Source organism: Carassius auratus, chromosome 7 (genome assembly GCF_003368295.1).
Source record: "Carassius auratus strain Wakin chromosome 7, ASM336829v1, whole genome shotgun sequence".
NCBI classification, from domain to species: Eukaryota; Metazoa; Chordata; class Actinopteri; order Cypriniformes; family Cyprinidae; genus Carassius; species Carassius auratus.
This window is the reverse complement of record NC_039249.1, coordinates 12,842,396-12,865,147: the sequence shown is the minus strand read 5'-3', so window position 1 is coordinate 12,865,147 and position 22,752 is coordinate 12,842,396. Positions and strand designations below refer to the sequence as shown.

The 22,752-nt window shown below is 39.8% G+C and overlaps 1 protein-coding gene and 1 long non-coding RNA gene across 6 annotated transcripts in view; one reads left to right on the top strand and one right to left on the bottom strand.

Moving 5' to 3' along the window:
* Positions 1-5,902, bottom strand: part of LOC113105967 (uncharacterized) — a 15,704-nt gene extending 9,802 nt beyond the window's left edge. Inside the window, exons 1-3 of the long non-coding RNA XR_003292423.1 lie at positions 5,635-5,902; positions 4,262-4,409; positions 3,853-3,992 (exon numbers count right to left, since the gene is read on the bottom strand). This is a non-coding gene — a long non-coding RNA (uncharacterized LOC113105967). The remainder of the gene's footprint in view (positions 1-3,852; positions 3,993-4,261; positions 4,410-5,634) is intronic.
* bdnf (brain-derived neurotrophic factor) lies at positions 5,268-22,752 on the top strand. Of its 5 annotated transcripts, none has more exons than XM_026267405.1 (2): positions 5,268-5,501; positions 21,273-22,752. In XM_026267405.1, the coding sequence occupies exon 2, from the start codon at positions 21,294-21,296 to the stop codon at positions 22,104-22,106; it is 813 nt and encodes a 270-aa protein (XP_026123190.1). In that variant the 5' UTR covers positions 5,268-5,501; positions 21,273-21,293; the 3' UTR covers positions 22,107-22,752. The 5 variants fall into 5 exon arrangements, with proteins under 5 accessions (XP_026123190.1, XP_026123186.1, XP_026123189.1 ...); XM_026267401.1 differs by lacking the exon at positions 5,268-5,501 and adding an exon at positions 6,048-6,172; XM_026267404.1 differs by lacking the exon at positions 5,268-5,501 and adding an exon at positions 6,954-7,296.

Genomic DNA, 22,752 nt, shown 5'->3' with positions numbered 1-22,752 from the left:
ATAGGTGAGGTTATCTGTACAGCAAATGAGTAGTCATTAATTGTATTTGTCTCTTTCACACTATCATGTCTTAATTAGAAAAAAATTAACTCTATAAAGAAACTTTTTACAACTGCCAATAGTACCACGAGAGACCAAATGCTAACTAAAATGGCCAGCGAAAATGGCCACTGACTCACCAGATGAATAAAAACATAAACAGTGCAAGCGCATATGCTCTTGAGACTCGCAGCTTTCATGTCTAATCCCTTATAAAAAGAACAGCATTCTTTGATGTCTTGGTACCTAATGATGTCAACAAATTAATTGTCTAATGTTTTGTTTGTCCTATATTTGTCCATTTAGCAAAGGGTTTTACCGGTAGAACTATAAACATTGTTGCATATTGCCGTACGAACAGCTCAAAATTAGATGTTCATGTACTCCACGATGCAAATAGACAAAACCTCACTGTTGTAGGCCCTTACAAACCTCAGCTATTGAAAAGCATGCAAATAAGACTAGTCAAATAAACTGCTCCTCAGGACCTATGGGTGCGGGAACATAGCTTATAGTCATAAAATAGTTAGCCTTAAACTACTGAATCAAATACTTATATAATTTATACATATCTCTACAACCACACTTTAATTTAAAAATGTTATAAAATAAAAAGATAATTAAAAAAGTTATCAACACTGTTATAAAACCAAGGCTGCCGAAATCACAAGTGTATGTAAACAAAGGTGAAATGAAAATCTATTGATTTTATTACGCAACATTTTGCATTATGATATGCAAGTGTGTAAAATGAATTTATTTTTATTTAATTATATCAATTTATAAAATTGACATTGTGAGTATTCTTGCTTGTTTGGCATCCCCTTTAATAAATAAATGGCATAATGTTGTGCAAGTAAATAACTTTTTATTATGATATTAATACAGGCGCCGACTTTCATAACCTAGTACCCTACACTAACTGTTATCATGTACGGTACGCAAATAAATGTGTTTGTACTTGTGTGCTTGTGTATGTGCATATTTGCATATGCGTTCAGACATCTCTCTCAGTGTGTCTAATTGATATGCCCTTACATTAATGGTAAGATTGTCTTCATGTGCATCTGTGATACTATATGAATATGAATATGATATATATGAATGCTAGATCTGAGGTTGTCAGCAACTTAAAAGGCTGTTATAATGGCCACAGAGTGAGTGTATCTATTTAGGAAGCACATTGTAAAGGTAAAGTGCTCTACACCCTACCATGTATCACAAGTTCACTGCTCAAATTGTAAATGGGATTTCTGCTGCAAGCTCCACATATGTGACCATGGACCACAAAACAAGTGATTAGGGTCAAAATCTTTTAAAAATTGACATCTGAAAATCTGAATAAATAAGCTTTCCACCGATGTATGGATGGTTAGGATATGTTGAAATTTGTGCTGGTGTGCTACTAGCTGGAAACTGTTGCCCGCTAGAGAGTAAATAGTTAAATGCTGATTTGATTGGTGATTGCTTTTTAGGTGTGTTCAACAGGTATGATCACTTTCTTGACTTTTCATCTTACTGACAAACATTGTTTAAAAAAGGCTGACTGATGACAGAGAAATAAAAGTAGAACTTTGCTGATTTGATTGTACGCTGCTGTTCAATTCAGCTTAAAGTATGGACACTTTCTTCTAATAGACTTTTATAGAATAGAATAGAAAAGAACAGAATAGAATAGATACCCAATTAAACCCCAATCCTAAGGCATACATTTCAAAAGTTCACTAAGCATAATGACAAACTTTATCTAAAAAAAGCCCGTTGACTGATGAGAAAAAGTCAATCACAGTCACTCCTCATACTCCTCATGTAGTCATCATAAGCTTGACATCATAAGTTTTAACACTGTATGATGACTCATTATAATATAAAGATCCACCTCCCCATGTGAATCAGTCATTGGCACTTCTTGATCACAAACCACTAGATCCTTGACTAATTAAAAATCAGATTTTCCAGTTTAGAATACCAGAGTGAACATCCAATACAAGATCTAACATCACTAGGTAACCGAATATTAGGCCCAGTCCTTCCACAAATTTAAAAGCAATGTATTTAAAACATAGTGGGATTCACTGGGGATATAGTGCTTTGTGACTCACAGGCATTCCACTTCTGCTGAAAACTTCGGAAAAGATCAGTGTGTGTAGTTTTGTTGCACACCACGGTTATTATAGTCAACTTAAACTAAAGCCATAAAAAATTAAATGAAATAAAATATAAAAATATACTTAGTTTATTTCAGCTAGTTGCCAAGGCAACATTCATTTTTATTTAGTTTTAACTTGATATTAAAATAGCTAAAACTAATACTGAAATAAAAATGAATAAAACTATATAGAGATTTAAAAAACGTATAAAAATTACAACACAGTAAAATTACTTAAACTTTAAAATTAAATAAAAACAGAAAATCCCAAAAATAAAAACAAATGCAAAATAATAAAATTATATACTATACATATTACATATACATATAACATATTATAGTATCGTAAAAAAAAAAAAAAAAAGTGAGATGGTGAAAAATAATCAGTACTATAAGTGATTTGAAAAAAAAAAGTAGGGTGGGCCGGCAAGTTAAAAAAGTGTATATATGTGTGTGTGTGTGTGTGTGTGTGTGTGTGTGTGTGTGTGTATGTGTGTGTGTGTGTGTGTGTCATTCTACCTACGTATTCAACATACCCCCACTAGTCTGAATATAAACACATCTTGGTGAATCTGTCCTTTTCCCGTTTATGTGAACAGTGTGTATATTTATGAACACTGAATATGAATGTTATGCATTCTAATGGTTGTCTGTGTCCAAGTTGAATTCATAACTGAAACAGTACAGCATGGCACCAGAAAGGAACTGTGGGAGAGTGAGGATGAGAGAAAAATGATGTGAAGAAACTATAGATGTCCCCTCAGTCCTACAGAAGAATGGACGCATCCTTCCACCGACACGTGCCCACACCCACTGCTGAGGGTTATTTTCACTGCCAGGTACTGTGTAAGTTGTGACGTGCAAGCCCCATTACTGATATTTATGGAACACAAATTGAAACAGAGAAATGATATGGCATTCCCCGCGGACCCATCCACTCTTAATATTGGACGGTAAATGGAGTGAAGGAGGGGGCTCAAAAATGCTGACGGTGCAATTCTTTCTGCTGCCATACACTTCAGTTTTCATAATGATTTTGGAGACTGAGCGAAGCCCAAATGTAATTAGGCATGACAAACAAGCAAGCTCAGGTGACCTGCATAAAGACAACATTGCATTCAAATAAAACTAGCAAGAGGAAGTATTTTACATAATGTGACCATATAGAGTTATAGGATAGACCTTTTTTCTCCAAAAGCCTCTTTTAAAAAAAGTTTTATTTTCTTGTTAAATCTGAGTTATGTGGTTTCGACAAGGATGTACAGCATATCTCACTTCAGGGGATTCCTTTAAATGAGCCATAAAAAACATAGCCGAGATCTCACATGCCACGCTAATATTTTTTGAATATTTTATAATGCTAATGCATCTAAGCATTCTAGCCACTCTTGTGTTCTGGCTTTTGTCAGCTTAAATGTCTAACTAAAGATAATTCACTGTTATAGTTGGGGGGGGGGGGGGTCAATAAAACCTAATCCCAATAGGACCTAAGATTGTGTATGTGTGTATATTAATATAAGATTGTGTGTATATACAATATGAAAATAAATAACAATGGTTCAGGTACTTAAATAAAGCACTAAGCTAAAATGAAAGGCGTCGGATGAGAGCTGGAACGGTGGGTGTAGTCTTAGGTAGGAGAAGATGCTGGTGGTCTGACTGACCTGTAGTTTGAGGTTCTGGGTATCTCTCTTTAGGAGTTACGGAGGAGGGCAGAGGTGGTGCAGAGGGCCGCATGTGAGTCATCCAGGGAGCCTGTGAAAACTGTGGGAGCGTGGAAAGAACGGAGGAGAGGAAAGGAAGACTAGAGTGATGAAGTGATGCAGTTTTGAGAAAGGAGAGGAAGCGATGACGGGTTATCTGAGGGAGGTTCTGGATGCTGCGTTTAGACATTCAGAAGAGCATCAGTGTGGTGTCCTCAATACTGGCCCCGACCCCTCCACATTTTTATACAATGAGGCTGCATTTTATTATGTTTAACCACTTCAAGAGCCTCGTCCCTTAACAACATAGGCCTCCATTCATCTCGAAAGTCTATGTTTTAAATACCACAAACTATCCAACTATACTCACCCGCGACAGTGTTTTAAACCTTGAGCCATTCGTTCTTTGAAAATTTTCTTCTGTAGCATCCATACTCATTAATGTGTCCTGACAGTGCATTGTTGATCCTCATCTGATCATGGAGAACTATACGTGTTAGTCTGCAGTGCACCAATACCTGCAAAAGCAAAACGAGTCACGCAGGGATGAATGTGAGGCAGTCAAAGACAGATCTTTAAAAGAGAGAAAGTAAATAAATAAACCTTTGGAAGAAAAATGTATCATATTTTGAATAAGCTATGTAATGTGACCAAAAAAGCACTGTATTGTAAGGGTTTTGTTTCTGATTTAGCAAAGAAGCAGTTATCTGTTTCATCATAGCTTCTTCAATCTATAAACACATGGAAAATACATAAAAAGTGCATTTTAAAACTCCTGAAAAATACAGATCTGAAGAAAAGCTGTCTCCGGTTCCATTATATCTTAAGCAGACCGGAAGGGGTGAGAGATGCAGTTGTGTGTAATCAACTTTTTCTTGAAGTGAAGCAAACCCAAGATGACAACAGACAAACACACACACAGGCTGCCGGTTTGCATTCATTTCCAGATGATATGAGGGAATCGATTGTCAGGTGTATGCTATCATGTCCCACTACTGACTAACAAGTAAATCACCCTCATGTGGATGGATGGATGCATGAATGAAAGAACTTGTTGAATCAAAACAACAATTGTTGTCTGTCAGTGCTAACCAGAAAATAAGTTTATGTGAGAAAGGGCTCTCTGCCCACTGAGTTTTTGAACTTGTTCTCCCTTTCTTTCCTCCCAGCTCGTTTACTATGCGTGTCCTTGTTGTCTAAAAGCCTACTGTTTACTGTTGCTCTGAGTTATAAATACAATAGGGTTTCATGTCTTTTACAACTCTCCGGTTCGAACGAATCTTGGCTCATATGCGGGTAAATACCACCTATTACTCATGTTACTTTCCAGCACATTTGTAGGACACATCCAAGCATAGCGCCTCGTCACTGCATAACAATTAGATGTCTGAGTGTTCGCGCTCTGATGGAATTTTACTGATAACAGACAACGGTCGTACTTGGATTTCGTGACTTCCATTTCATTCTTTATATCAAGATAAAGGCGCACGGGGTGAAATAACCTTGTCATTTCTTTAAGTTGACAGAGTGCCTCAAGACTGACGAGGATTCGGCTTTTTTCTTTTCCTATAGTACACACATAACGAAGCTCAAATCTGTATTGCACAGATGTAAGTATGGTACTTAAAACCATGTTTTTCCTCTCTTTGGTTTTCAATAGCACAGCTTTGTAGCAGCAGCAACAAGTCTCCCGAGAACTTGGTCCTACTTGGCAGAAAATTATATTGTGAAATGTGATCTTACCTGACTGATCCCTCAGCTGGGAACACAGACAGATTGAAAAATGTCTTGAACTGTACCGGCTTCGCGTAATGTTGACATATCACGCGCAATGCACGCACAGACACACGAAAAAAAAAGTGCACATTGCTTGCTGTCTTGGATGCGCAACTTTCTTATGGTCATTCATTTTCACTCAGCGTCTCGGGGTTGTAGTTGCTACCTAAACTTGACCGCCTTCGCGTCTTTCAGTCACGTAAGACCACTAACTGCTTTTCTCTGAGAGAGGGCACTGCGTAAATCTGTATAGGGTTTTTGGGGTAAATCGCGACTGGTTGCTATTTGTCCTGTCGGCACAGTCACCAAGGTGTTAGAGAGTTTAAGCACGCGGATATTGCAAAGGGTTATTAGATTCATAAGTCACCCAAGTGGTGGGCGATCTTCTGAGCACGGCAGAAGTTCTCATATGATGACTTCAAACAAGACACATTACCTACCAGCATCTGTTGGAGTGTGTGGATATTAAGACACTTCTATCTCCAGGACAGCATAGGGGAACATGGTAAGTAGAACGGAAATACTACACTTAAAGGAATAATTACTCCAAAAGGCATGGCTTGTGTTTACACTGTATGGTTGGTATCAAAAGAACAGATTTTGATGAACGACATATAAGAGTGCTCTCGTGCTTATGGATCCTAACGCTGAAGGCTACTTACACGAGGGTTCAGGTTTGCTAACATGAATGTAAAACTTTGTAATGCTGCTGTTTTCTGTGATTTCGTAGCCATAGAATTAAAAAAACAAATCTGAGCAAACCTAACGCAGGCACATAAACAACCGTAGAGAATATACATTCTAATTGGGTTTTGCCTTTGTTACGCTATGTGCCAATCTGCGCTTTGATGCCTGTTGGGCTTTTAAGCTTTTATACTGAATATCATTTTTACAAGTGCTCTCTCTGTAAGTGAAAAAGCAACATGTGTAGATATTTCCATCTGCCCCGCAGGACAAAAGCAGAACACCAAGGCGCTATTACTGTGTGATTTGGGGACATGGGTTTCAAGCCATTTGGGGGGACTCCACTTTAGAGGGTTATGAGCGACTTTTTAGATAAGTGATTCTTTTGTTAAGAAAGCGACCGGCCAACATGTGATCAAAAATTAACAGGACGGGCTTGCCAATGATATATTCACGTGACAAGGCGTGGGGAAGCAATAGAGTAAAGCAATATCAAGTGGCACTTAACGAAAGTATAGATTTTTGCCTCTAAGTAACCTTAGCTGTGCTATGATTTCAGCACTTTGGACAGAGGCACTGGAGTCGTTGAACGCTGCGGACTAACACGGAGTGAGTGGACATCGCTTTTTTGTTTTGCAGTTCTTTTGACAAAGCTAGGGAATTGTTTCACTTTTTCCTTCTTTTTTTTCGCTTTCGGAGGGAGACCGGTGAAAAAAACAAAACAAAGAAACAAACGCGAGGAAAAGAACCAGTCGATAGTGGGGCTGCTTACTTTGCGCTTGGAGTTCTGTCGCCACTTAGAGCATGTGAAAGTTGAAATGGTAGAGCTGCTGTAGTGTACGCGTACTTTGCCAGCTCCACTTGGTGCACAGCGTTAACTTTGGGAAATGCAAGTGTTGGTCTTGGAGATCTAACCACTGATAGTGGTTGTCAGCTCTTTAAAAGGTAAGACCTTTTTGTTTTATTCTCCACTTCACTAGCAACCCTTCTTGGGCAGATGTTTTACATCTACATAGAGAAATGGAACCTTTTTACGCATTTTAACTTTGATTAGTGGTTACGGATAGAGAAAATTTGCGCTGTGAGGAAGAGCTTTGGGTAGAGATGGTATAGAGAAGGCAATGAGTCATGAGAGAAATGTTAAACTTCCGTTATCCTTGTACATTTTTCTTCTACTCTTATGGCTTTACACTATGACTAGAGCAAAAAACCAAACGGTGACAAAGTTGTTTCAATTAACTACCACAGCTCTGTCACGAATTCACTGAAAAGAAATAATGTATTCATTTCTATATCTTACAGTTCACCCCTATAGAAACGTTCATATTTAGCTGTTACACATGTGCTTGTACTTTTAGCGCAAAACAAAAAAATGTAAGTAAATAGTGCATACAAGTACATACTGCTGACTTTCCGTCCTCATCACAATCAAATGCTTGCGGAATTCTTGTTGTCTTAAATGCGCAATTGTCTAGCACACGCTTTTCTTTGCTTGCTGAATAATGGGGCTTGTCTTTAATAAAATATACGACTCAGCACGAGCTACCTCCTACTTATTGTCTTGCTGAAAACGACAAGATCCGGATCTATCTATCTATCTATCTATCTATCTATCTATCTATCTATCTATCTATCTATCTATCTATCTATCTATCTATCTATCTATCTATCTATCTATCTATCTATCTATCTATCTATATCTGTACCTGTCATTCTCGTCATCCTTTCTTAACAGCTTAATGTTGTTTTCGTTAGCATGGAGGGATAATTTATTCGTTGAATCGATTCTAAAGTGGTGCAACCAGCCCTATCAATGTAATCACGTCTGTAGCATCTCCGCACTTCGTCATCGTGGACATATTCCTAGTGTTTTACTACGGACCGCTTCTCGGTTTCATTCATCCCGAGATTTCCACTCCTCTCCTCCAGCATCACCCGCTCATCTCGCTCCCCAGCGCACAGGTCTGTCTGTGCACACGCCGAACAGTTGGGAACCACTTAGAGCTAAAAGCTTTCGCCACAGATAACATATCATGCTAAAGTATTTTGAATTGCCTCGCCAAAAATAGCCCGATGGTCAAAACATTGTGTGTGTGTGTTTGTGGGTTCATATATAGGCTATATTTTTCCAGTTAAAGTGAATAAGAATTTGGATAGGCGTGGTCAGATTTTGTTCAGACTGGGTTAGATGGAGCCACCGATAAGATTGCCTGATAAGGAAATGGCTGAGAGGGTGTCACGCGTATTGTGGAGAAAGCTGAAGAAAAGCCAAGACAGAGGCGAAATTAGGACAGTCAGCGTTTAAAAGGAGCCTTTCGCTGATGATTTTCTGACTTTTATGCCGACTAAGTTTAGGAATTCGTCTCGGTTGCTGAGAGGGATGAGCGGAGGATATTAGCTACGGTCGCCTTTTTTTCTTTGTATCCAAGAATCTGATTAAAGGGTGAAGCGATTGAATGACAAACAGACAGACACGAAAGCCCACGGGCGCCTCAGCACTGCGTTAATCAAGAGTCTATCAGGCGGAAGACATTCAGTGTGTCATTAGGCTTCTTTTAAATGATCCTTATGTCTGATTCTCTTTGTCCGGCAGCATTAGCTCCTTTCAGCACTGCTAAATCGGTAATTTCTCTATTAACATTTTTTTCTTTATTATAATCGTACGAAACATGTTTTCCAGAAAATATATGTTGCCACAAAAACAATGTATCGAAAGTCTGACTTTAAAGTGACATAAATCAAGTAGGACAGCAGCATATGTTTTTGGACAAGTCCGACAGTAATAGCAGCTGGTTTTAGCTGTAACTATATTTTATTATTGCCGTTGTGTCATTGTCATCTTCGTAATGCTCTTGTCATTTTCTGGCAAATATTATGCACGTTATTGTAGACATGCAACAAAACGGTCACGACCGCAGTTTTTATGAGCAAATATTTCATGCATAATTTCAGCACTGTGCTTTTCAACGAAATAATGCTTATTTTTGATTACAAGTTATCCAGTGGTGAATGCCAAAATACGTGTGCATCAATTTATGAAATATAAAAATATTTTTAGCCTTGTTTAGAGTGAAATGTTGTTGTTATTAAAGATTAATTGTGTGATTTTATTACACCCCTTACGGCTCGGAGTCATGTTTTCATTTATTGAATGCATTTTTTTTTTCTAAACATAAACGTGTATATATAATATAATTTTAGTTCATAAGACAGAGAGGAATAGAGATGTGGGTTGGTGGTGTGGGTGTGGGCATGCGGGGGGAGGGGCTGGAGGCGGATGCGGGGAGGGTGGGGGGTGCTGGGGGATGGCACGACACACTTTGTATGTACGGAAGGTTTTTTATAGAACTTTCTGCAATGTACGTCATCGGATCAGTCCATAAATGGGGTTGTGTTATCTAGCTGAGAATCTCCCTCTCCGCCCCCCTCCCCTCCTCTCTCCGATCGCTGCAGAGTTAAGGGTGGGCGTCAATAACAAATCTGAGCTTGGTAGGTTTCAATTCAGACATCTCATAATGCTATTGTGCCATTATATTTTTACAGTTTAATCCGCGTTTCCTTCATCTTCGTTTGACTGACCGCTGCGGAAGATAATGGGATATTAATTTATGAACTAAATATAAAATTGTTTTGTTTACGGAGAGCGGCTTTGTTAATTAACTTTTATAGAGATGTACCGACTTATTGCGCCCTGCCTCACTCACGGGAGGAATTTATTATAGGCCTACTGAATATGCAGGGTTCCTTTGGGAAATAAAAGCCTGTGTTCGTCACAATGGCGAAAAATGAAAATGTCCGTTTCTTTTTTATTTACCCCTTTGAAATATTAGCTATATTTTGCGCACAGCAATAGTCTTACAATTTGGCGATCAACAATAGTAAAAACTATATATATATATATATATATATATATATATATATATATATATATATATATATATATATATATATATATATATATAAATCATCATATTGAGATTAATCACACTTTAAAAAAAAGGCTAATTTCCTGGTGCCAAAATTATATGAAGGATACTTCCGACGCTTTTAGTGTTTAATACTATTTGGACAAGTCTAAAGACGTTGAGTCCGTTATCTCCGATCGCGGGATATTCCGCGCAAGAAAACCACAAGAGGTTTGAGGAATTAGGCGCGCGCTCAAGCAGGAGCGTGACTTGCGGCGCTCTAGCACAAAGCGCTCGTTCTGCAAGAGGTCGTGTGATATTTCTGCTTTATGGTGTAATTTCTCCACAACCTGCTTGTAAACGACTCTCGATATGTATGCTTTTTTTTCTCTATAAGCTTTTTTAAAAAGAACTATGCTATTTAGGGTGCTGTAACCCCATTGTGTTTTCATTGAATGTTTGCGTAAAACATTCAATGAAAACACCCAAACAATGTTTGGGTGTTTGTGTGTCTGTGCGTGTGTATGAGATATATATTACTGACCTCCACCATATATCTCTGCATCCTAATTTGAAGAGTTTGATGGGGTTCTGTATGATGAGCTTTGCTACTTGTTTGCCACCCACCTGTGTGCTTAACTCACTTGATATAAAATGGTGTGGCACTTGCCTCTCTGTATGTGAATAGCTACAGAGCAGCATTAGTGCTGGTGCCTGGCAACTAAGGCTCCACCAAGGAATCCTCTAACTATTCGCCAACGTCAGTGTTTGGGTATGTATATGCAGGACTTCTCTTACATGTTTGCAATTTGCCTCTGTGGATGTTGGTTAAGAATGTCATCCGGTCTGTGTTTGTGTTTGAGGGTGACTATATGCTTAACGTTATTTCTGAGGGCTCTAACCGAATGTTGTTGAACAAAGCAAACTTTTTTTTCCACATTGGGATGTTTAACATTTCTTAGAGGTCAGTTTCTTTCCAGCTGCTTTGTAGAACACTGTGTTTCATTCTTCGTGGACACTTGAGTTCTTAATTTCTCATCTTCGTTTGTAACGATGAATAAGTAAATCAATGCAATTTCGAGCTTACAGTCATCAGTCAGATTAGTTTTAGTGCTATTTCAAATCTGAAGTGTACTATTTGTTTATAGCGTTACTTTTAACATGTATTCGTTTTTATAAGTTTACAGTATATTAATATGTGCATATTTGAAATTAATATACAAACTGTTCATAGTCACCACAAAAGACAGGCTACAACAGTGCATGACAAAAACTGTCTAGCTAATTATGTAAATATACTCACCCTTGACACATAAGGGTTTGTTGGGCAAGCAAAAGGCTAGATTACCAGAGGATGTGTGTACAAAGGGATAAAGTGCAGCAGAGGGCTTATACCCCACGGATACATTACCAGTGTAGCTGGTGTATGCTGCAAGGGATAGATTACAGTTGCGTGGATTGTATAGCTCATGGTGTCTATGTGCTAAAGTGGATATCTAAGTGTGTAGTTCTATAATGTAGCTGCTATAAGTCAAGACTCTGTGATCTTTATCTTACACGACTGGCCGCTGTTGACCACTGTCAGCCCTTTATTGATAACAGGGACCTGTTGCATCTTGCTATTGGAGAGATGAGCACTGCGCAATTCTTCAGTGTACAGAGTGGGTCTCAGATCAGACGGTGATGTGAGTCACACCAAGCACTACCCAGACTCCCTTCCCTAAAGACAGCGAGCCGAAAAAACAGAGACAGACACCCAGGAATGGGCAAACTTAAGTGACTCACTCATTTCAATGCAATGACAAAATGGAAAGATGGGACACTTTGGCGAGTGTACATACTCAAACGTATACTCAAAATTCCAGACTAAACAACATTAAATCATCAAATGAGTTTTTTAAAGTATACTTTGCATGATGTATGTTTCGTCGTTCATATTTTTGTTTACAGCTGGCATGTGTGTGAAATGTTTGTGAAGACTCAGATACACTCTTAAAAATAAAGCCGGGGTTTGCAGCAAAGTATGGGGTCTTCTAAGAACCTTTCATTTAAAAGAACCATTTTTCTTGGTGTGAAGAACATTCTTCCACAATTAAAATAAAAACCTTTTGTGAAATGGAAAGGTTCGATGGATGTTAAAAGGTTCTTCATGGAATCATAGATGCCAATAAAGAACCTTTGTTTTTAAGAGTGTATTTCAGTGTGCAATCTACTGCCATACTGACACCCATTTTGCAGTTTCTTTGTGTTTTTCATTGCAGCACTGATGGTTAGAAATGCCTTCACTTCCCTGTGCTCTGTGACAGTACTGTGATGTGTTTGATAAATGTTGTAAACTAACCTTATTGGCCTGTCACACTATGAACTGGTCTAGTTTTCTCATTTTCTAGTAGTGGCCCAAAGCTCTTTTTTTTCTGAAGAAGCCATCACCTCTGTTTCTACAGCTAGTTTTGACACTAAAAGTTTATCTTGACCTGGAATAGTGGAAAGTATTTTTCCATTTCAGGTTTGTACAGGACACAGATCTCCTCCAACATGTTTAGAAAGATGCAACTTCAAAATCCTATTTTGTCATTGTGTGGAAGACCTGTTCTGTCAGCTCCAGGATGGAATATGCTATGATGGGTCAAGACAGAACACAGGACAACAGATGGCACGTATTTGAGAAAGCTGAGGTGACGTCATTAGCGACCCGACCTATTGGATAGAGACACGGCCATCGCTTCTGACGCCGCTCCGACTCTCTCAACATTCATCACCTTGAACACGTCGATCCTGATGGTCAAGTTCCAGCAAATGTTTCAGCTCTAAAGTCCTCACTGTATGTTTTGTTTTCATTTTGTGGAGCCTAAAGTTTCCACAAAGTTGCAGCAAATGAAAGCCAAGGTCTTCCCACAGTTCATCTCATGCTGTATTCTCATTAGTCCATATGTCCACTTTGTGGTCATCTTAGTTCTGTCTGTGGTTCTGGTGTCAACTTTGTGCTGTATGTGCAGATCTGAATGAGATCCATGTTGTTTTTGTGCTCCTAATGAGAAGCAGAGTGATTTATTTATGGATTACCTAGCTGGAACAGCCTTAATGCGCAGTGTGAGAGTGTACATGAGTGTGTGTGTGTGCATTTTACCTCTCTTGGAGTCATGTCGCTCAGTAATTGCTGATGCAACTCTTTGTCATCCAGGGTTTGCCCTCTCCTCCTGTGAACCTATGGGATGAGTAATATGCAACTTGGCTTGTCCCTATAGGAGAGAGGAAGGGGCTGTAAGCATGAGTATGTCAAAACAAGTGAAGGTAAAAGTGTATTCATAAAATTATGCAAGTTAAGTAGTACAAAAAGATGAGATGAGAAGGAGAGAAAGAAACAGAAAGATGGAGATGGAATGAAATAAACAGAGAGAGAGATAGTGTGTGTGTGCGTGTGTGTGTGTGTGAGGAGGCAGGTGTTAGCATCCACTCCCATGCTGGGAACAGCTAGGTTTGAAACCGCTCCACCTCATTACCTTATGCAGAGAATAATCATCATCACTATACATCAAACTCATCAATATAAATCTTGCACTGGACAAGATCCAAAAGCAATTGGAGCTTTAGAGTCCTGGTGAAAGTATGGGGCTAATGATGTGGTGTATAGCATGGGGTGAAAGAACAAGAAGTAGTTCTCCTAAACTCCTCCTGGAAGGTCATGTGAAATACTGCATAGAATAAATAGTAAAGCTAGAGTCGAATAGCAAAATTATATATCCGCCCTATTAGTTTGAACATCTCTGACCATTTACTTTACAAATATCAAACAAACCGCTCCCATTATTGGAGGAATATTTCTGACACTGGAAGAACAATGAATAGTTTTAAAAGCAGCGAACCAACATCTGGCACATAAGCTCCTTTGGCAGACAGAGGGTCTCGAGCTGACAATAGTTTAAAATATCACATACAGAGAGGGCCAGGGAATAATAGGTCCTTGATGTGGAGGGGGTAAGGAGTGAGCTCTTTACTTTTCAAGCTACCTTTGTGGAGTCACAATTGCAAATATCAATTTCAGCAGATGATCTATAGTCTTGTCACAGAAAGGTGTTTCATATTAACCTAACGGCTGTCCATTAGGAAGCTGTTGCCGCATTTGGTGGCAGCAAAGTGGAATGAACTATGGAGATTTAGATGGCAAATGCAATAACTTAAAACCATAAATTATCTTTCGAATGGAGAACTGCGAATGTAATAACTTAAAACAATAAATTATTATTTTACCGGTTGTACCTACAAAAGGAGCTTGAAGCTTGATGTCTAAATACTCCTCATAGTCAACAAAAATGAAACAAAACAGAGTTCGTATTAGCTTAAGTGTTTCACTTTGGTAAACTGGGATCATATATACCTTCACTGTTAAACACGAAGCCCACACTGACTCAATGGTAATCAGTTGAAGGAGCACTTCACAGAAAAGATGCGAGGAATAGCCTATTTAAAAGCACACTCGAACTCATCACATCTAGGAATTATTAAGGGTTCTCTCATATGTTTCTCTTTTGCTCTGGGCAAACGCCATATCATACTTTCCGGTTATTCTTTAGGAACAAGCGTCTCACTCGGTTCGGTTGGCGCTCGGTCGCGCTCGCGCTGGAGTCACATGTTGCAACGTCACGCAGTAGTTACTGTTGTCGCGAGGAATGAAGCCTTCATTTCAAGCTGGAGAGCTCTCTCAATGCGCACTACACCGCGAGCGCTCACTATGCCATCCAACTGCTTCAACTCAACTCCAAAGGATCCGCTCAGTCATGGGAGTCCATTACCTCAGCCTAGCAATTTCCACCATCAATAATTTAATCTATTTGCTCAAAAGCTGAAGAGACAACCTGCAGCTGCTGCTTGGCAAGGAGCAGGCGAATAGAGCAAAATAGTTACGCGGAGGGCTTATCCAAAACATCCCAGATGACACTGTCCTGCTGAATGGTCTCCTTTACGACTGGACAGTAAAGGTAGGTTTTTGAGCGTAATAGATTGATTACAGTGGTTTTGTATTGACTGCGCCTTGAAATGAGAAGGCGAGTTAAGAATCAGATGTTGGATCATCCAGCGGCAACATGAAACGCTATCCTTGCGTTCATTAATAAGATAACGCTACGGCGTTATTACGTTGATTGAATTTCTGCTAGGGGTCAGCAGGACCAAAAGTTGCTTTGGTTTATCATCCAGAGCTGTGAGCTGTTTATCATTGCCACTTTTATGTGTTAAGTGGTTTAAACGTTAGTTTGATGCTATTTGCTGCACTCGGGCACAAAGGACGTGGATATTTTATTGATAAGTAATTTTTACTCGTCGATGGCGTAAAAGTAAGTATTACCAAACGACATATAACAGTATATTTACCCATAAGGATAGATTGTTTATACAGTTTAAGCTAAAACTATGCGCGCGAACGTTCAGGGAATAAATGCGTTTTGTGAATTCAATGAGATTCGGAGAACAAGAAACTTGAGCTCATCGTTTAGGTTTACCGTGTAGAGTCTAGCCTTCCCCTGGAACAGATAAAGTCCCAAAGCGAAGATAAAGTTTTCAAATTAGAAACTAACAAATAAATTATAGTTCTGAGCTGCTTTGGGATGCAAAGTGGACAAATGGCTTAAACTAAATTATACTACTAGTTCATTTTCTCTTTATTTTTACTTTGTTGTAACGCATACTGTTGTTTACAAAGCTGTTAATAGTGACCAAGTCGAGATTACTATTATATTGTATAGTATAGCCTATTATACTACATATATATAAAGAAATTTGTTTAGGAGGAAAAGTATGACTACGATGCACTAAAGAAAACAAGCCTATTCATTCGTATTAATCTGCGTTCTCTCTGTATACGCGTAGGTTTGTTTATGTGTCAGAAAGAGAAAGAGATGTTTCTAATGGTCCATTCTTTTCTGCTCGCCTTCACTTCAAATGCGCTTAATGTACGCTAGACGAACGCGCCATCTAGTGCCAAAATGTTGTAAAGCATGTAAACTAGTTAAAGATGGACTGTGGATGCCGCTTTGTCTCGTGTGTCTGTCTCAGACACCACTTTTCTAGTTTAGAAAATCTAATGTAACTTTGAGTTCATAGGTTACTAACTAGCTGTAATGGCATATTCCCGCACCATCGCGGCATTATACGTTGTTTGATATAATGTACCCGCAGGATCTTTCAAATTCTTCAGAAAGTTCCTGGAAAAGAACTCAATCTCTACTAACATGTAACTTAGAGTGCCAAATCTTAGATGATATTTTCCTCGCGGATCCAGTTCGCCAATGCGTTGCCCTTTCTCCTGTTACGAGAAAATACGAAACTTATACATAAATTATTACAGCGCTAATGTTTAATTTGTCTTTGTCTTCTGCCTTTCAGCAATAGAGACATGTGCTATCGCGAACGAGTGAGCCTCTTTTACAATGACTTACAGTGGAGTCGTCAGTTTCGTAGGAATTATTTTTAAAGGATATTTAAACTGCTCTGTTTATGATTGTTGTAAGGTGCATCTACTAGTTTGCCAAAAGTAAAATTTATCTAAGAACTTATAAAAGCGTTTATTAATATATAATGTGATTATTACCTGTAATGAAGTAACCGCCCGATACTGATCATACTGTTGTCATGATTACCTCCGACATCTGTTCTATTTGACAACAGGCTAAAATACGCGATCCGATTAATTTAGAATCGAACTTTTATTATAGTTTTTTTTATAAAACCCCAATTGAACCCATATATAAACACATATAAATTACTTTTACATAAGCCCTAACAGCCCCATCAATTAATCCCCGTCACATTGATGTGAACCGAAGGTTGTCTTAATCTAAACAGTTTATGTGTCTCTTCTAGAAGTGTTTTATATTTAGTATTTTTTCTTCAGCAATATACTAATACAGATTGTAATTTGCAGAATTTCTCAAAATGTCTAGTTTCGTCAGATATTATGTATATTTTTGCATTAACTAGAGCTAAATCACGCATTTCTGGGTGTTCATCGCTCGTTGCTTTTGTACATCACATCTTTAAAATTATTTATAAAGTTGGAGTTAGACAAGATGGAGGTTTTGAACTCTTTAACAAGCACCGACCCAACCTCTTGAAAAACCTTGCATTTGGAAACATAGATTTCACCATAGACTAATAGAGAGTGTTATTTTGCAGTTGTCTCTTGCTGTGTTACCACTAATGCCAGATTGTCACTATTATGGATTCCACATTTGAATGTGCTCTTAAAGTCAGAATAATAATTACCAGCTGAGACACCTGTGTGAGCTTAGGTGATGCACGCTACAGTGTTCTTGTCATTGAGACAAGTACACCAAAGCAATCTAAAATCTTTTCTCAGGCTACAAGCATTTTCACCAACTTTTTTTTTTTTTTGGTTCTTTTCAAATATTTAATCATGCATTGTTAAATATCTTTGTCCTTTAGGAGTGAATACCTTTTTAATGTTTTCCTTAGAGTGCCAAGACTAGTGTCTGAAAAGTGTCTTTAACCACAATTCTTTTAAGTTGGAAAAGTCTTATACATCTGTCATGAGTGGTTTTGTTTCTTAATCCCCCATGACATGGAGATTTAAGCAAACACAATTGTGCTGGAATCATGATCATGCAGACCAATCTAGCCAGTCCTACCTGCCCCTTTCTAAACAATTGAGCAGGTGCATGTGGTCTTTTTGCCAAAACCATAGAGCTGCCACTCATGCCCAATTAAAGTACAATCATGTTTTACAGTGAAAGGCGTTTGAACATGCTCCTACCAAGCCCCGACCACATGGATCAAATACAGCTGTGTGGATGAAGTATGTCATCAAGCGTTCTGTACCTTACTTTGTAGATAGAGAGCTTGAAAGATCACTGAAGGCTTGATGGTTTGTCATGTGAGAGGTTTGATTGATGGAAACCTGGTTTGTTTTATATTCAATACTTCATAATGAATCTGGCTTCAAAGGCCTAACAAATGGGACACAAAAAGCATGAATTAGCAGCTTTATTTCCCTAACAGTTGAACCGATTATTTCGGCATTAACCATTAACCAAAGTTTTTTTATTTTGAACATTTAAACACACCTGAACCCGTGACTGGATTTTTTTTTGTGGCGCCTACAACCGCATTGCCACTCAGGTTCTGTGACCCATCTAAAACACCTGTTCTTTCTGTGTACACAAACATAACTCATGTTTGCACATCATACTGTACGATGACAGGATATTGATACCGCATTATCATGCACAGCTCAAACACACGCATATTAAAAGCAGAACAAACATGTCTGTCAAGGTAATCTTGTCTTCCCTCGCTGCTTTGAATGAGACAGAAGGTCTCAGTTATTGCCAACTCAGTCCCAGAGCAATAAAGTGATTCATCGTCTAGATTACCGTTTAACAGGAAGTTGATTGAGAGCATAATCCATATTGATTCTCTTGATGGAAACAGGAAATAGCAGAGTTAGAAATAAAATTGTTTGTTGTTCCTGGTGAAAAGGGACCCCAGAGGAAAATGGAAAGCAATTGTGAGCTGATGAGTGGCACTGCCCCCTAGCACCACTCCTTCTGGCCCCACCGCCCTTTTCCTCTCATCCCCCTTTGAGACCAGAGAGAGACGTCATCAGGGATGTTGTGCTCTCAGCCTCCACCCGCTGCCACACAACCCTACACACCGTTGCTCTAGTCTAATTAGGAGAGAAATATACAATTTAGTCAGCGCTTGTGTGCTAAAGTTCAGTAGTCAACAATACCTGACCTTCGCCCTTTTACATGACACCTCAAAGCCATGTAGGTCTGTAATATATTTAAGGTTATGTATTACCGGTAGGATTTGGATGAGAGATGGCATTTGTACTCCATCTGCTGTCAGGTAGGGCAGCAGAAGGGATTTGGGTGTCGGCATGACTGATGCTGGTATTTCATTCAGAAACCTCTGCAACATATATAAATACTTCTCTCATTAGGAGACGACAGATGTTTGCTAATTGGGATCATCCTGAAACTGGGGCGTTACTGGGCTGTGCTGCACTGTGTGTGCGTAAACCCGCATTAAGGTTGTCTTGAGAGCAGGAACGCTGACATTTATTCCTCCGTCCTCACAGGCGCGACACATCTGGAGGAATGAAATAAGAGAGAATCATTGAATAATCCTCAGGCAGGCACTTTAAATTCCTCGCTATATTCAGCAGAGGTAATTGCTGACAATGTAAGAAGCTTTTTCCATTACGGGGAAAGCTGACAGACTGAAGTATCTTTTCATGCCCGCAGAAGCAGCTTGTACACACATTTTGCACGCTGCCTGATTTGATTAAGATTGATCTGTCCTCCACAGCTGTATCCTCAGCTCTGAGTTTTTCCATGCTTGTTTTGGACCATTTGAGAGGAGAGATTAAAGATGCTCCCACCTCATCTCCCTAGCCAAACACACATACGCGTACGTTGGTGCTCACGCTCTCTCACACACACACCCCTCGTGGACTACGACGTCACTGAGCGAGGGGACTTTGAGCTCATTAAGTAGAGGGCTGTGATATTCTGAATCGAGACTGTGGGACTCCCAGCCGGCCTATTTATAGAAGGCACATCTCCATGGCAGTCATCGCTGCGCTGGCAAATCGCAGCCGTGGCCCTAGACACCAATTAAGAATGAAACAAATGCCTTTTAGACAGGGCGTGTCCTTTCTTCTCTCCTACCGGCCCGTACTGCCTTCTGCTCTGGGAGCAGATCCTCCCTCTGCCTCTTCCTGAGGCTGCATGGGGCATCGAGAGGACAGCACACAGAGAACTTGCAAAGCCTTGCTGCGGTGCTGGATATTTTTAAATGTACTCCCCCCTCGGCCCCCCTTTCCCCACCCCTACCTCTCCTCTTCTCCCGCTCCCTAGAAAAGTGAGAGTAATGGGTATTTTTTGTTGTTGGGTATGCATGTTCCCCTGTCTGTTCGTATGCACTGGGATGCCGTTGGATGCAATGAATCGCAGTGACTCATAGAGGGACTTCAGAGAGGTAAGAGAGAGCTGCAGGGAGGAAGGGAGAGAGGAGGATTCAAACTGGTTCATGGTTTCCTGGAATTTTCATTTAGTCGCGTTGTTTTCTTAGTCTGGTAAAATGTCATGGCAGTTTAAGTGCAGGTATGAATGAGCGAATTAATGACTGGGGTCTTTCTGCATCTCTACATTCTCTGGGTATCTTTCTTTAATCACTCTATTTCAGTTCATTCCCTGCATTTTTACCGTGTCTTTCCTTATTTTTCTTGCTGTCTTGCTGTGAGGATTTGTTCCTCCAAAGGAACCCTGCTCAGCTGATTCCAGAGTTTAGATGTTTTTATACATTTGGGAAGTATATAAAGTACATCTGTAACATCAAAAAAACATTTTATTAAAAAAGAAACATTTTATGATTTTAGTAGTAAAAATTATGTATTATTGCAGTAAATGTCAAAATGTAAAATAGAGTGAATTCAATATTGAATTGCTCATGAAAAACCTTGATGATAGAAGCTGTTCTTTCGTTTTTTGACTTGTCACCTATATTTGTTCTGTCTGATGCTCACACAAGCAGTTCACACACCTCTAAGGGAACAGAGGAGGCAAGGGAGAAGGAGGAAGGGAAGGGGAAGAGAGAGACGGAGGAGAGTGGGTGCAGTTCTCTCGTGTCCTCTTAATGATACTCCAGGGTCTCTGAATTTAGCCCGCTATATTTTTTGGTGGGGGAAGGGGGCACAAACATGCAGGTGTGTGTCCAGGGATGGAGAAAGCACAGAGAGTTAGTTGCGCTCCTGCGGGCCGGTAACTGAAAATGAAACAAAGAAATAACAAGTTGGCACATTTTGTTTGTGTCGTACTTTGTAGCGCATTATGAAAGCGATTTGCAAAGCTTCATTGGGCATGATAACACATGGCTGTTAACAAGGGTGTTTAACATAATGTTTATTGCAGTATCGTGAAAGAAAATGGTTGCTTTACGTTGTGTTTTCTCTTCCTCCCTCCCCCATTCCTCTCGTCTTTCCCCTTTTGCTGTCTCCAGTTCCAACAGGTTAGAAGAGTGATGACCATCCTGTTCGTTACTATGGTTATTTCATACTTCAGTTGCATGAGAGCTGCGCCCATGAGAGAGATCCCGGGCGTGCAGGGGGGCCACCGGGCTGAGGGCTACCTGGGCGCCGCTGCCGCCGCCGCCGCTGCCATTACCTCAGGCAGCCGAGGCCACGGGACTCCACAGAGTGGGGGCGGGCTGCCCTCGCTCACGGACACTTTCGAGCAGGTGATTGAGGAGTTGCTTGAGGTGGAAGGAGAGGCGACGCAGCAACTGGGGCCCGGGGCCGACCAGGGCCAAGGAGGGGGCGGTCCCGCAGCCATGGCTGACTCGAAGGATGTTGACATGTACGCCTCGCGGGTGATGATCAGCAACCAAGTGCCTTTGGAGCCGCCGTTACTCTTTCTCTTGGAGGAATACAAAAACTACCTGGACGCCGCCAACATGTCGATGCGCGTGCGGCGGCACTCAGACCCCGCGCGGCGAGGGGAGCTCAGCGTTTGTGACAGTATTAGCCAGTGGGTGACGGCTCTGGACAAAAAGACGGCCATAGACATGTCGGGCCAGACGGTCACCGTCCTGGAGAAGGTCCCCGTGACTAACGGTCAGCTGAAGCAATACTTTTACGAGACCAAATGCAACCCCTTAGGGTACACAAAGGAGGGCTGCCGAGGAATAGACAAGCGGCACTATAACTCGCAATGCCGGACAACCCAGTCTTACGTGCGAGCCCTTACCATGGATAGCAAAAGGAAGATCGGCTGGCGGTTTATACGGATAGACACTTCGTGTGTATGCACATTGACCATTAAGAGGGGCAGATAGTGTACACAATGTATAGATTTTATTGAGAGTTCTAAAAAAGAGACATAAAATAAAAATATCTATTTGTGTAAATACATAACAGGGTAAATTATTCCGTCAGATGAAAATTTTATGGACTGCATGTAAAAAAGATGAAGTTTATACAGTAAAAGTGATACTACAGTCTATTTATTGAACATATTCATGATCTTGTAAACAATTAAAAAAAGATCTGATCAGTCATTCGCGCCCAGTTCAAATTACTATATCACATTCCTCGAGACATTGTGTTTTTTACGTTGCCAAGATTTTGAGAGATGAGGAGAGGAGGAGGTGAGGAAGAATTACATTCAAGAAAAAAAAAAGAAAAAAAAAAACAGAAAGAAAAAAAAACTTGCATGCTGCTTCAATTGTGAATTGAGAAACTGTCCACTTTGGGAAAACAAGGAAACGATTTTCCGACCAAACATTCCGTTTACATTCTCAACCGTAACAGGATTTCCTCCTCTCAGTACTCTGTCTGTTTACTATCCTCAACTTCTCAAGGTAATGTTGGAAATACATACTATGTCAAGGTGCTGTTGTCAAAGCTTTGCTGTTTATTTTTTTATCCCCACAAGATGAAAAAAAATATATATATAAAAAATATATAAAATTTATTCATTGA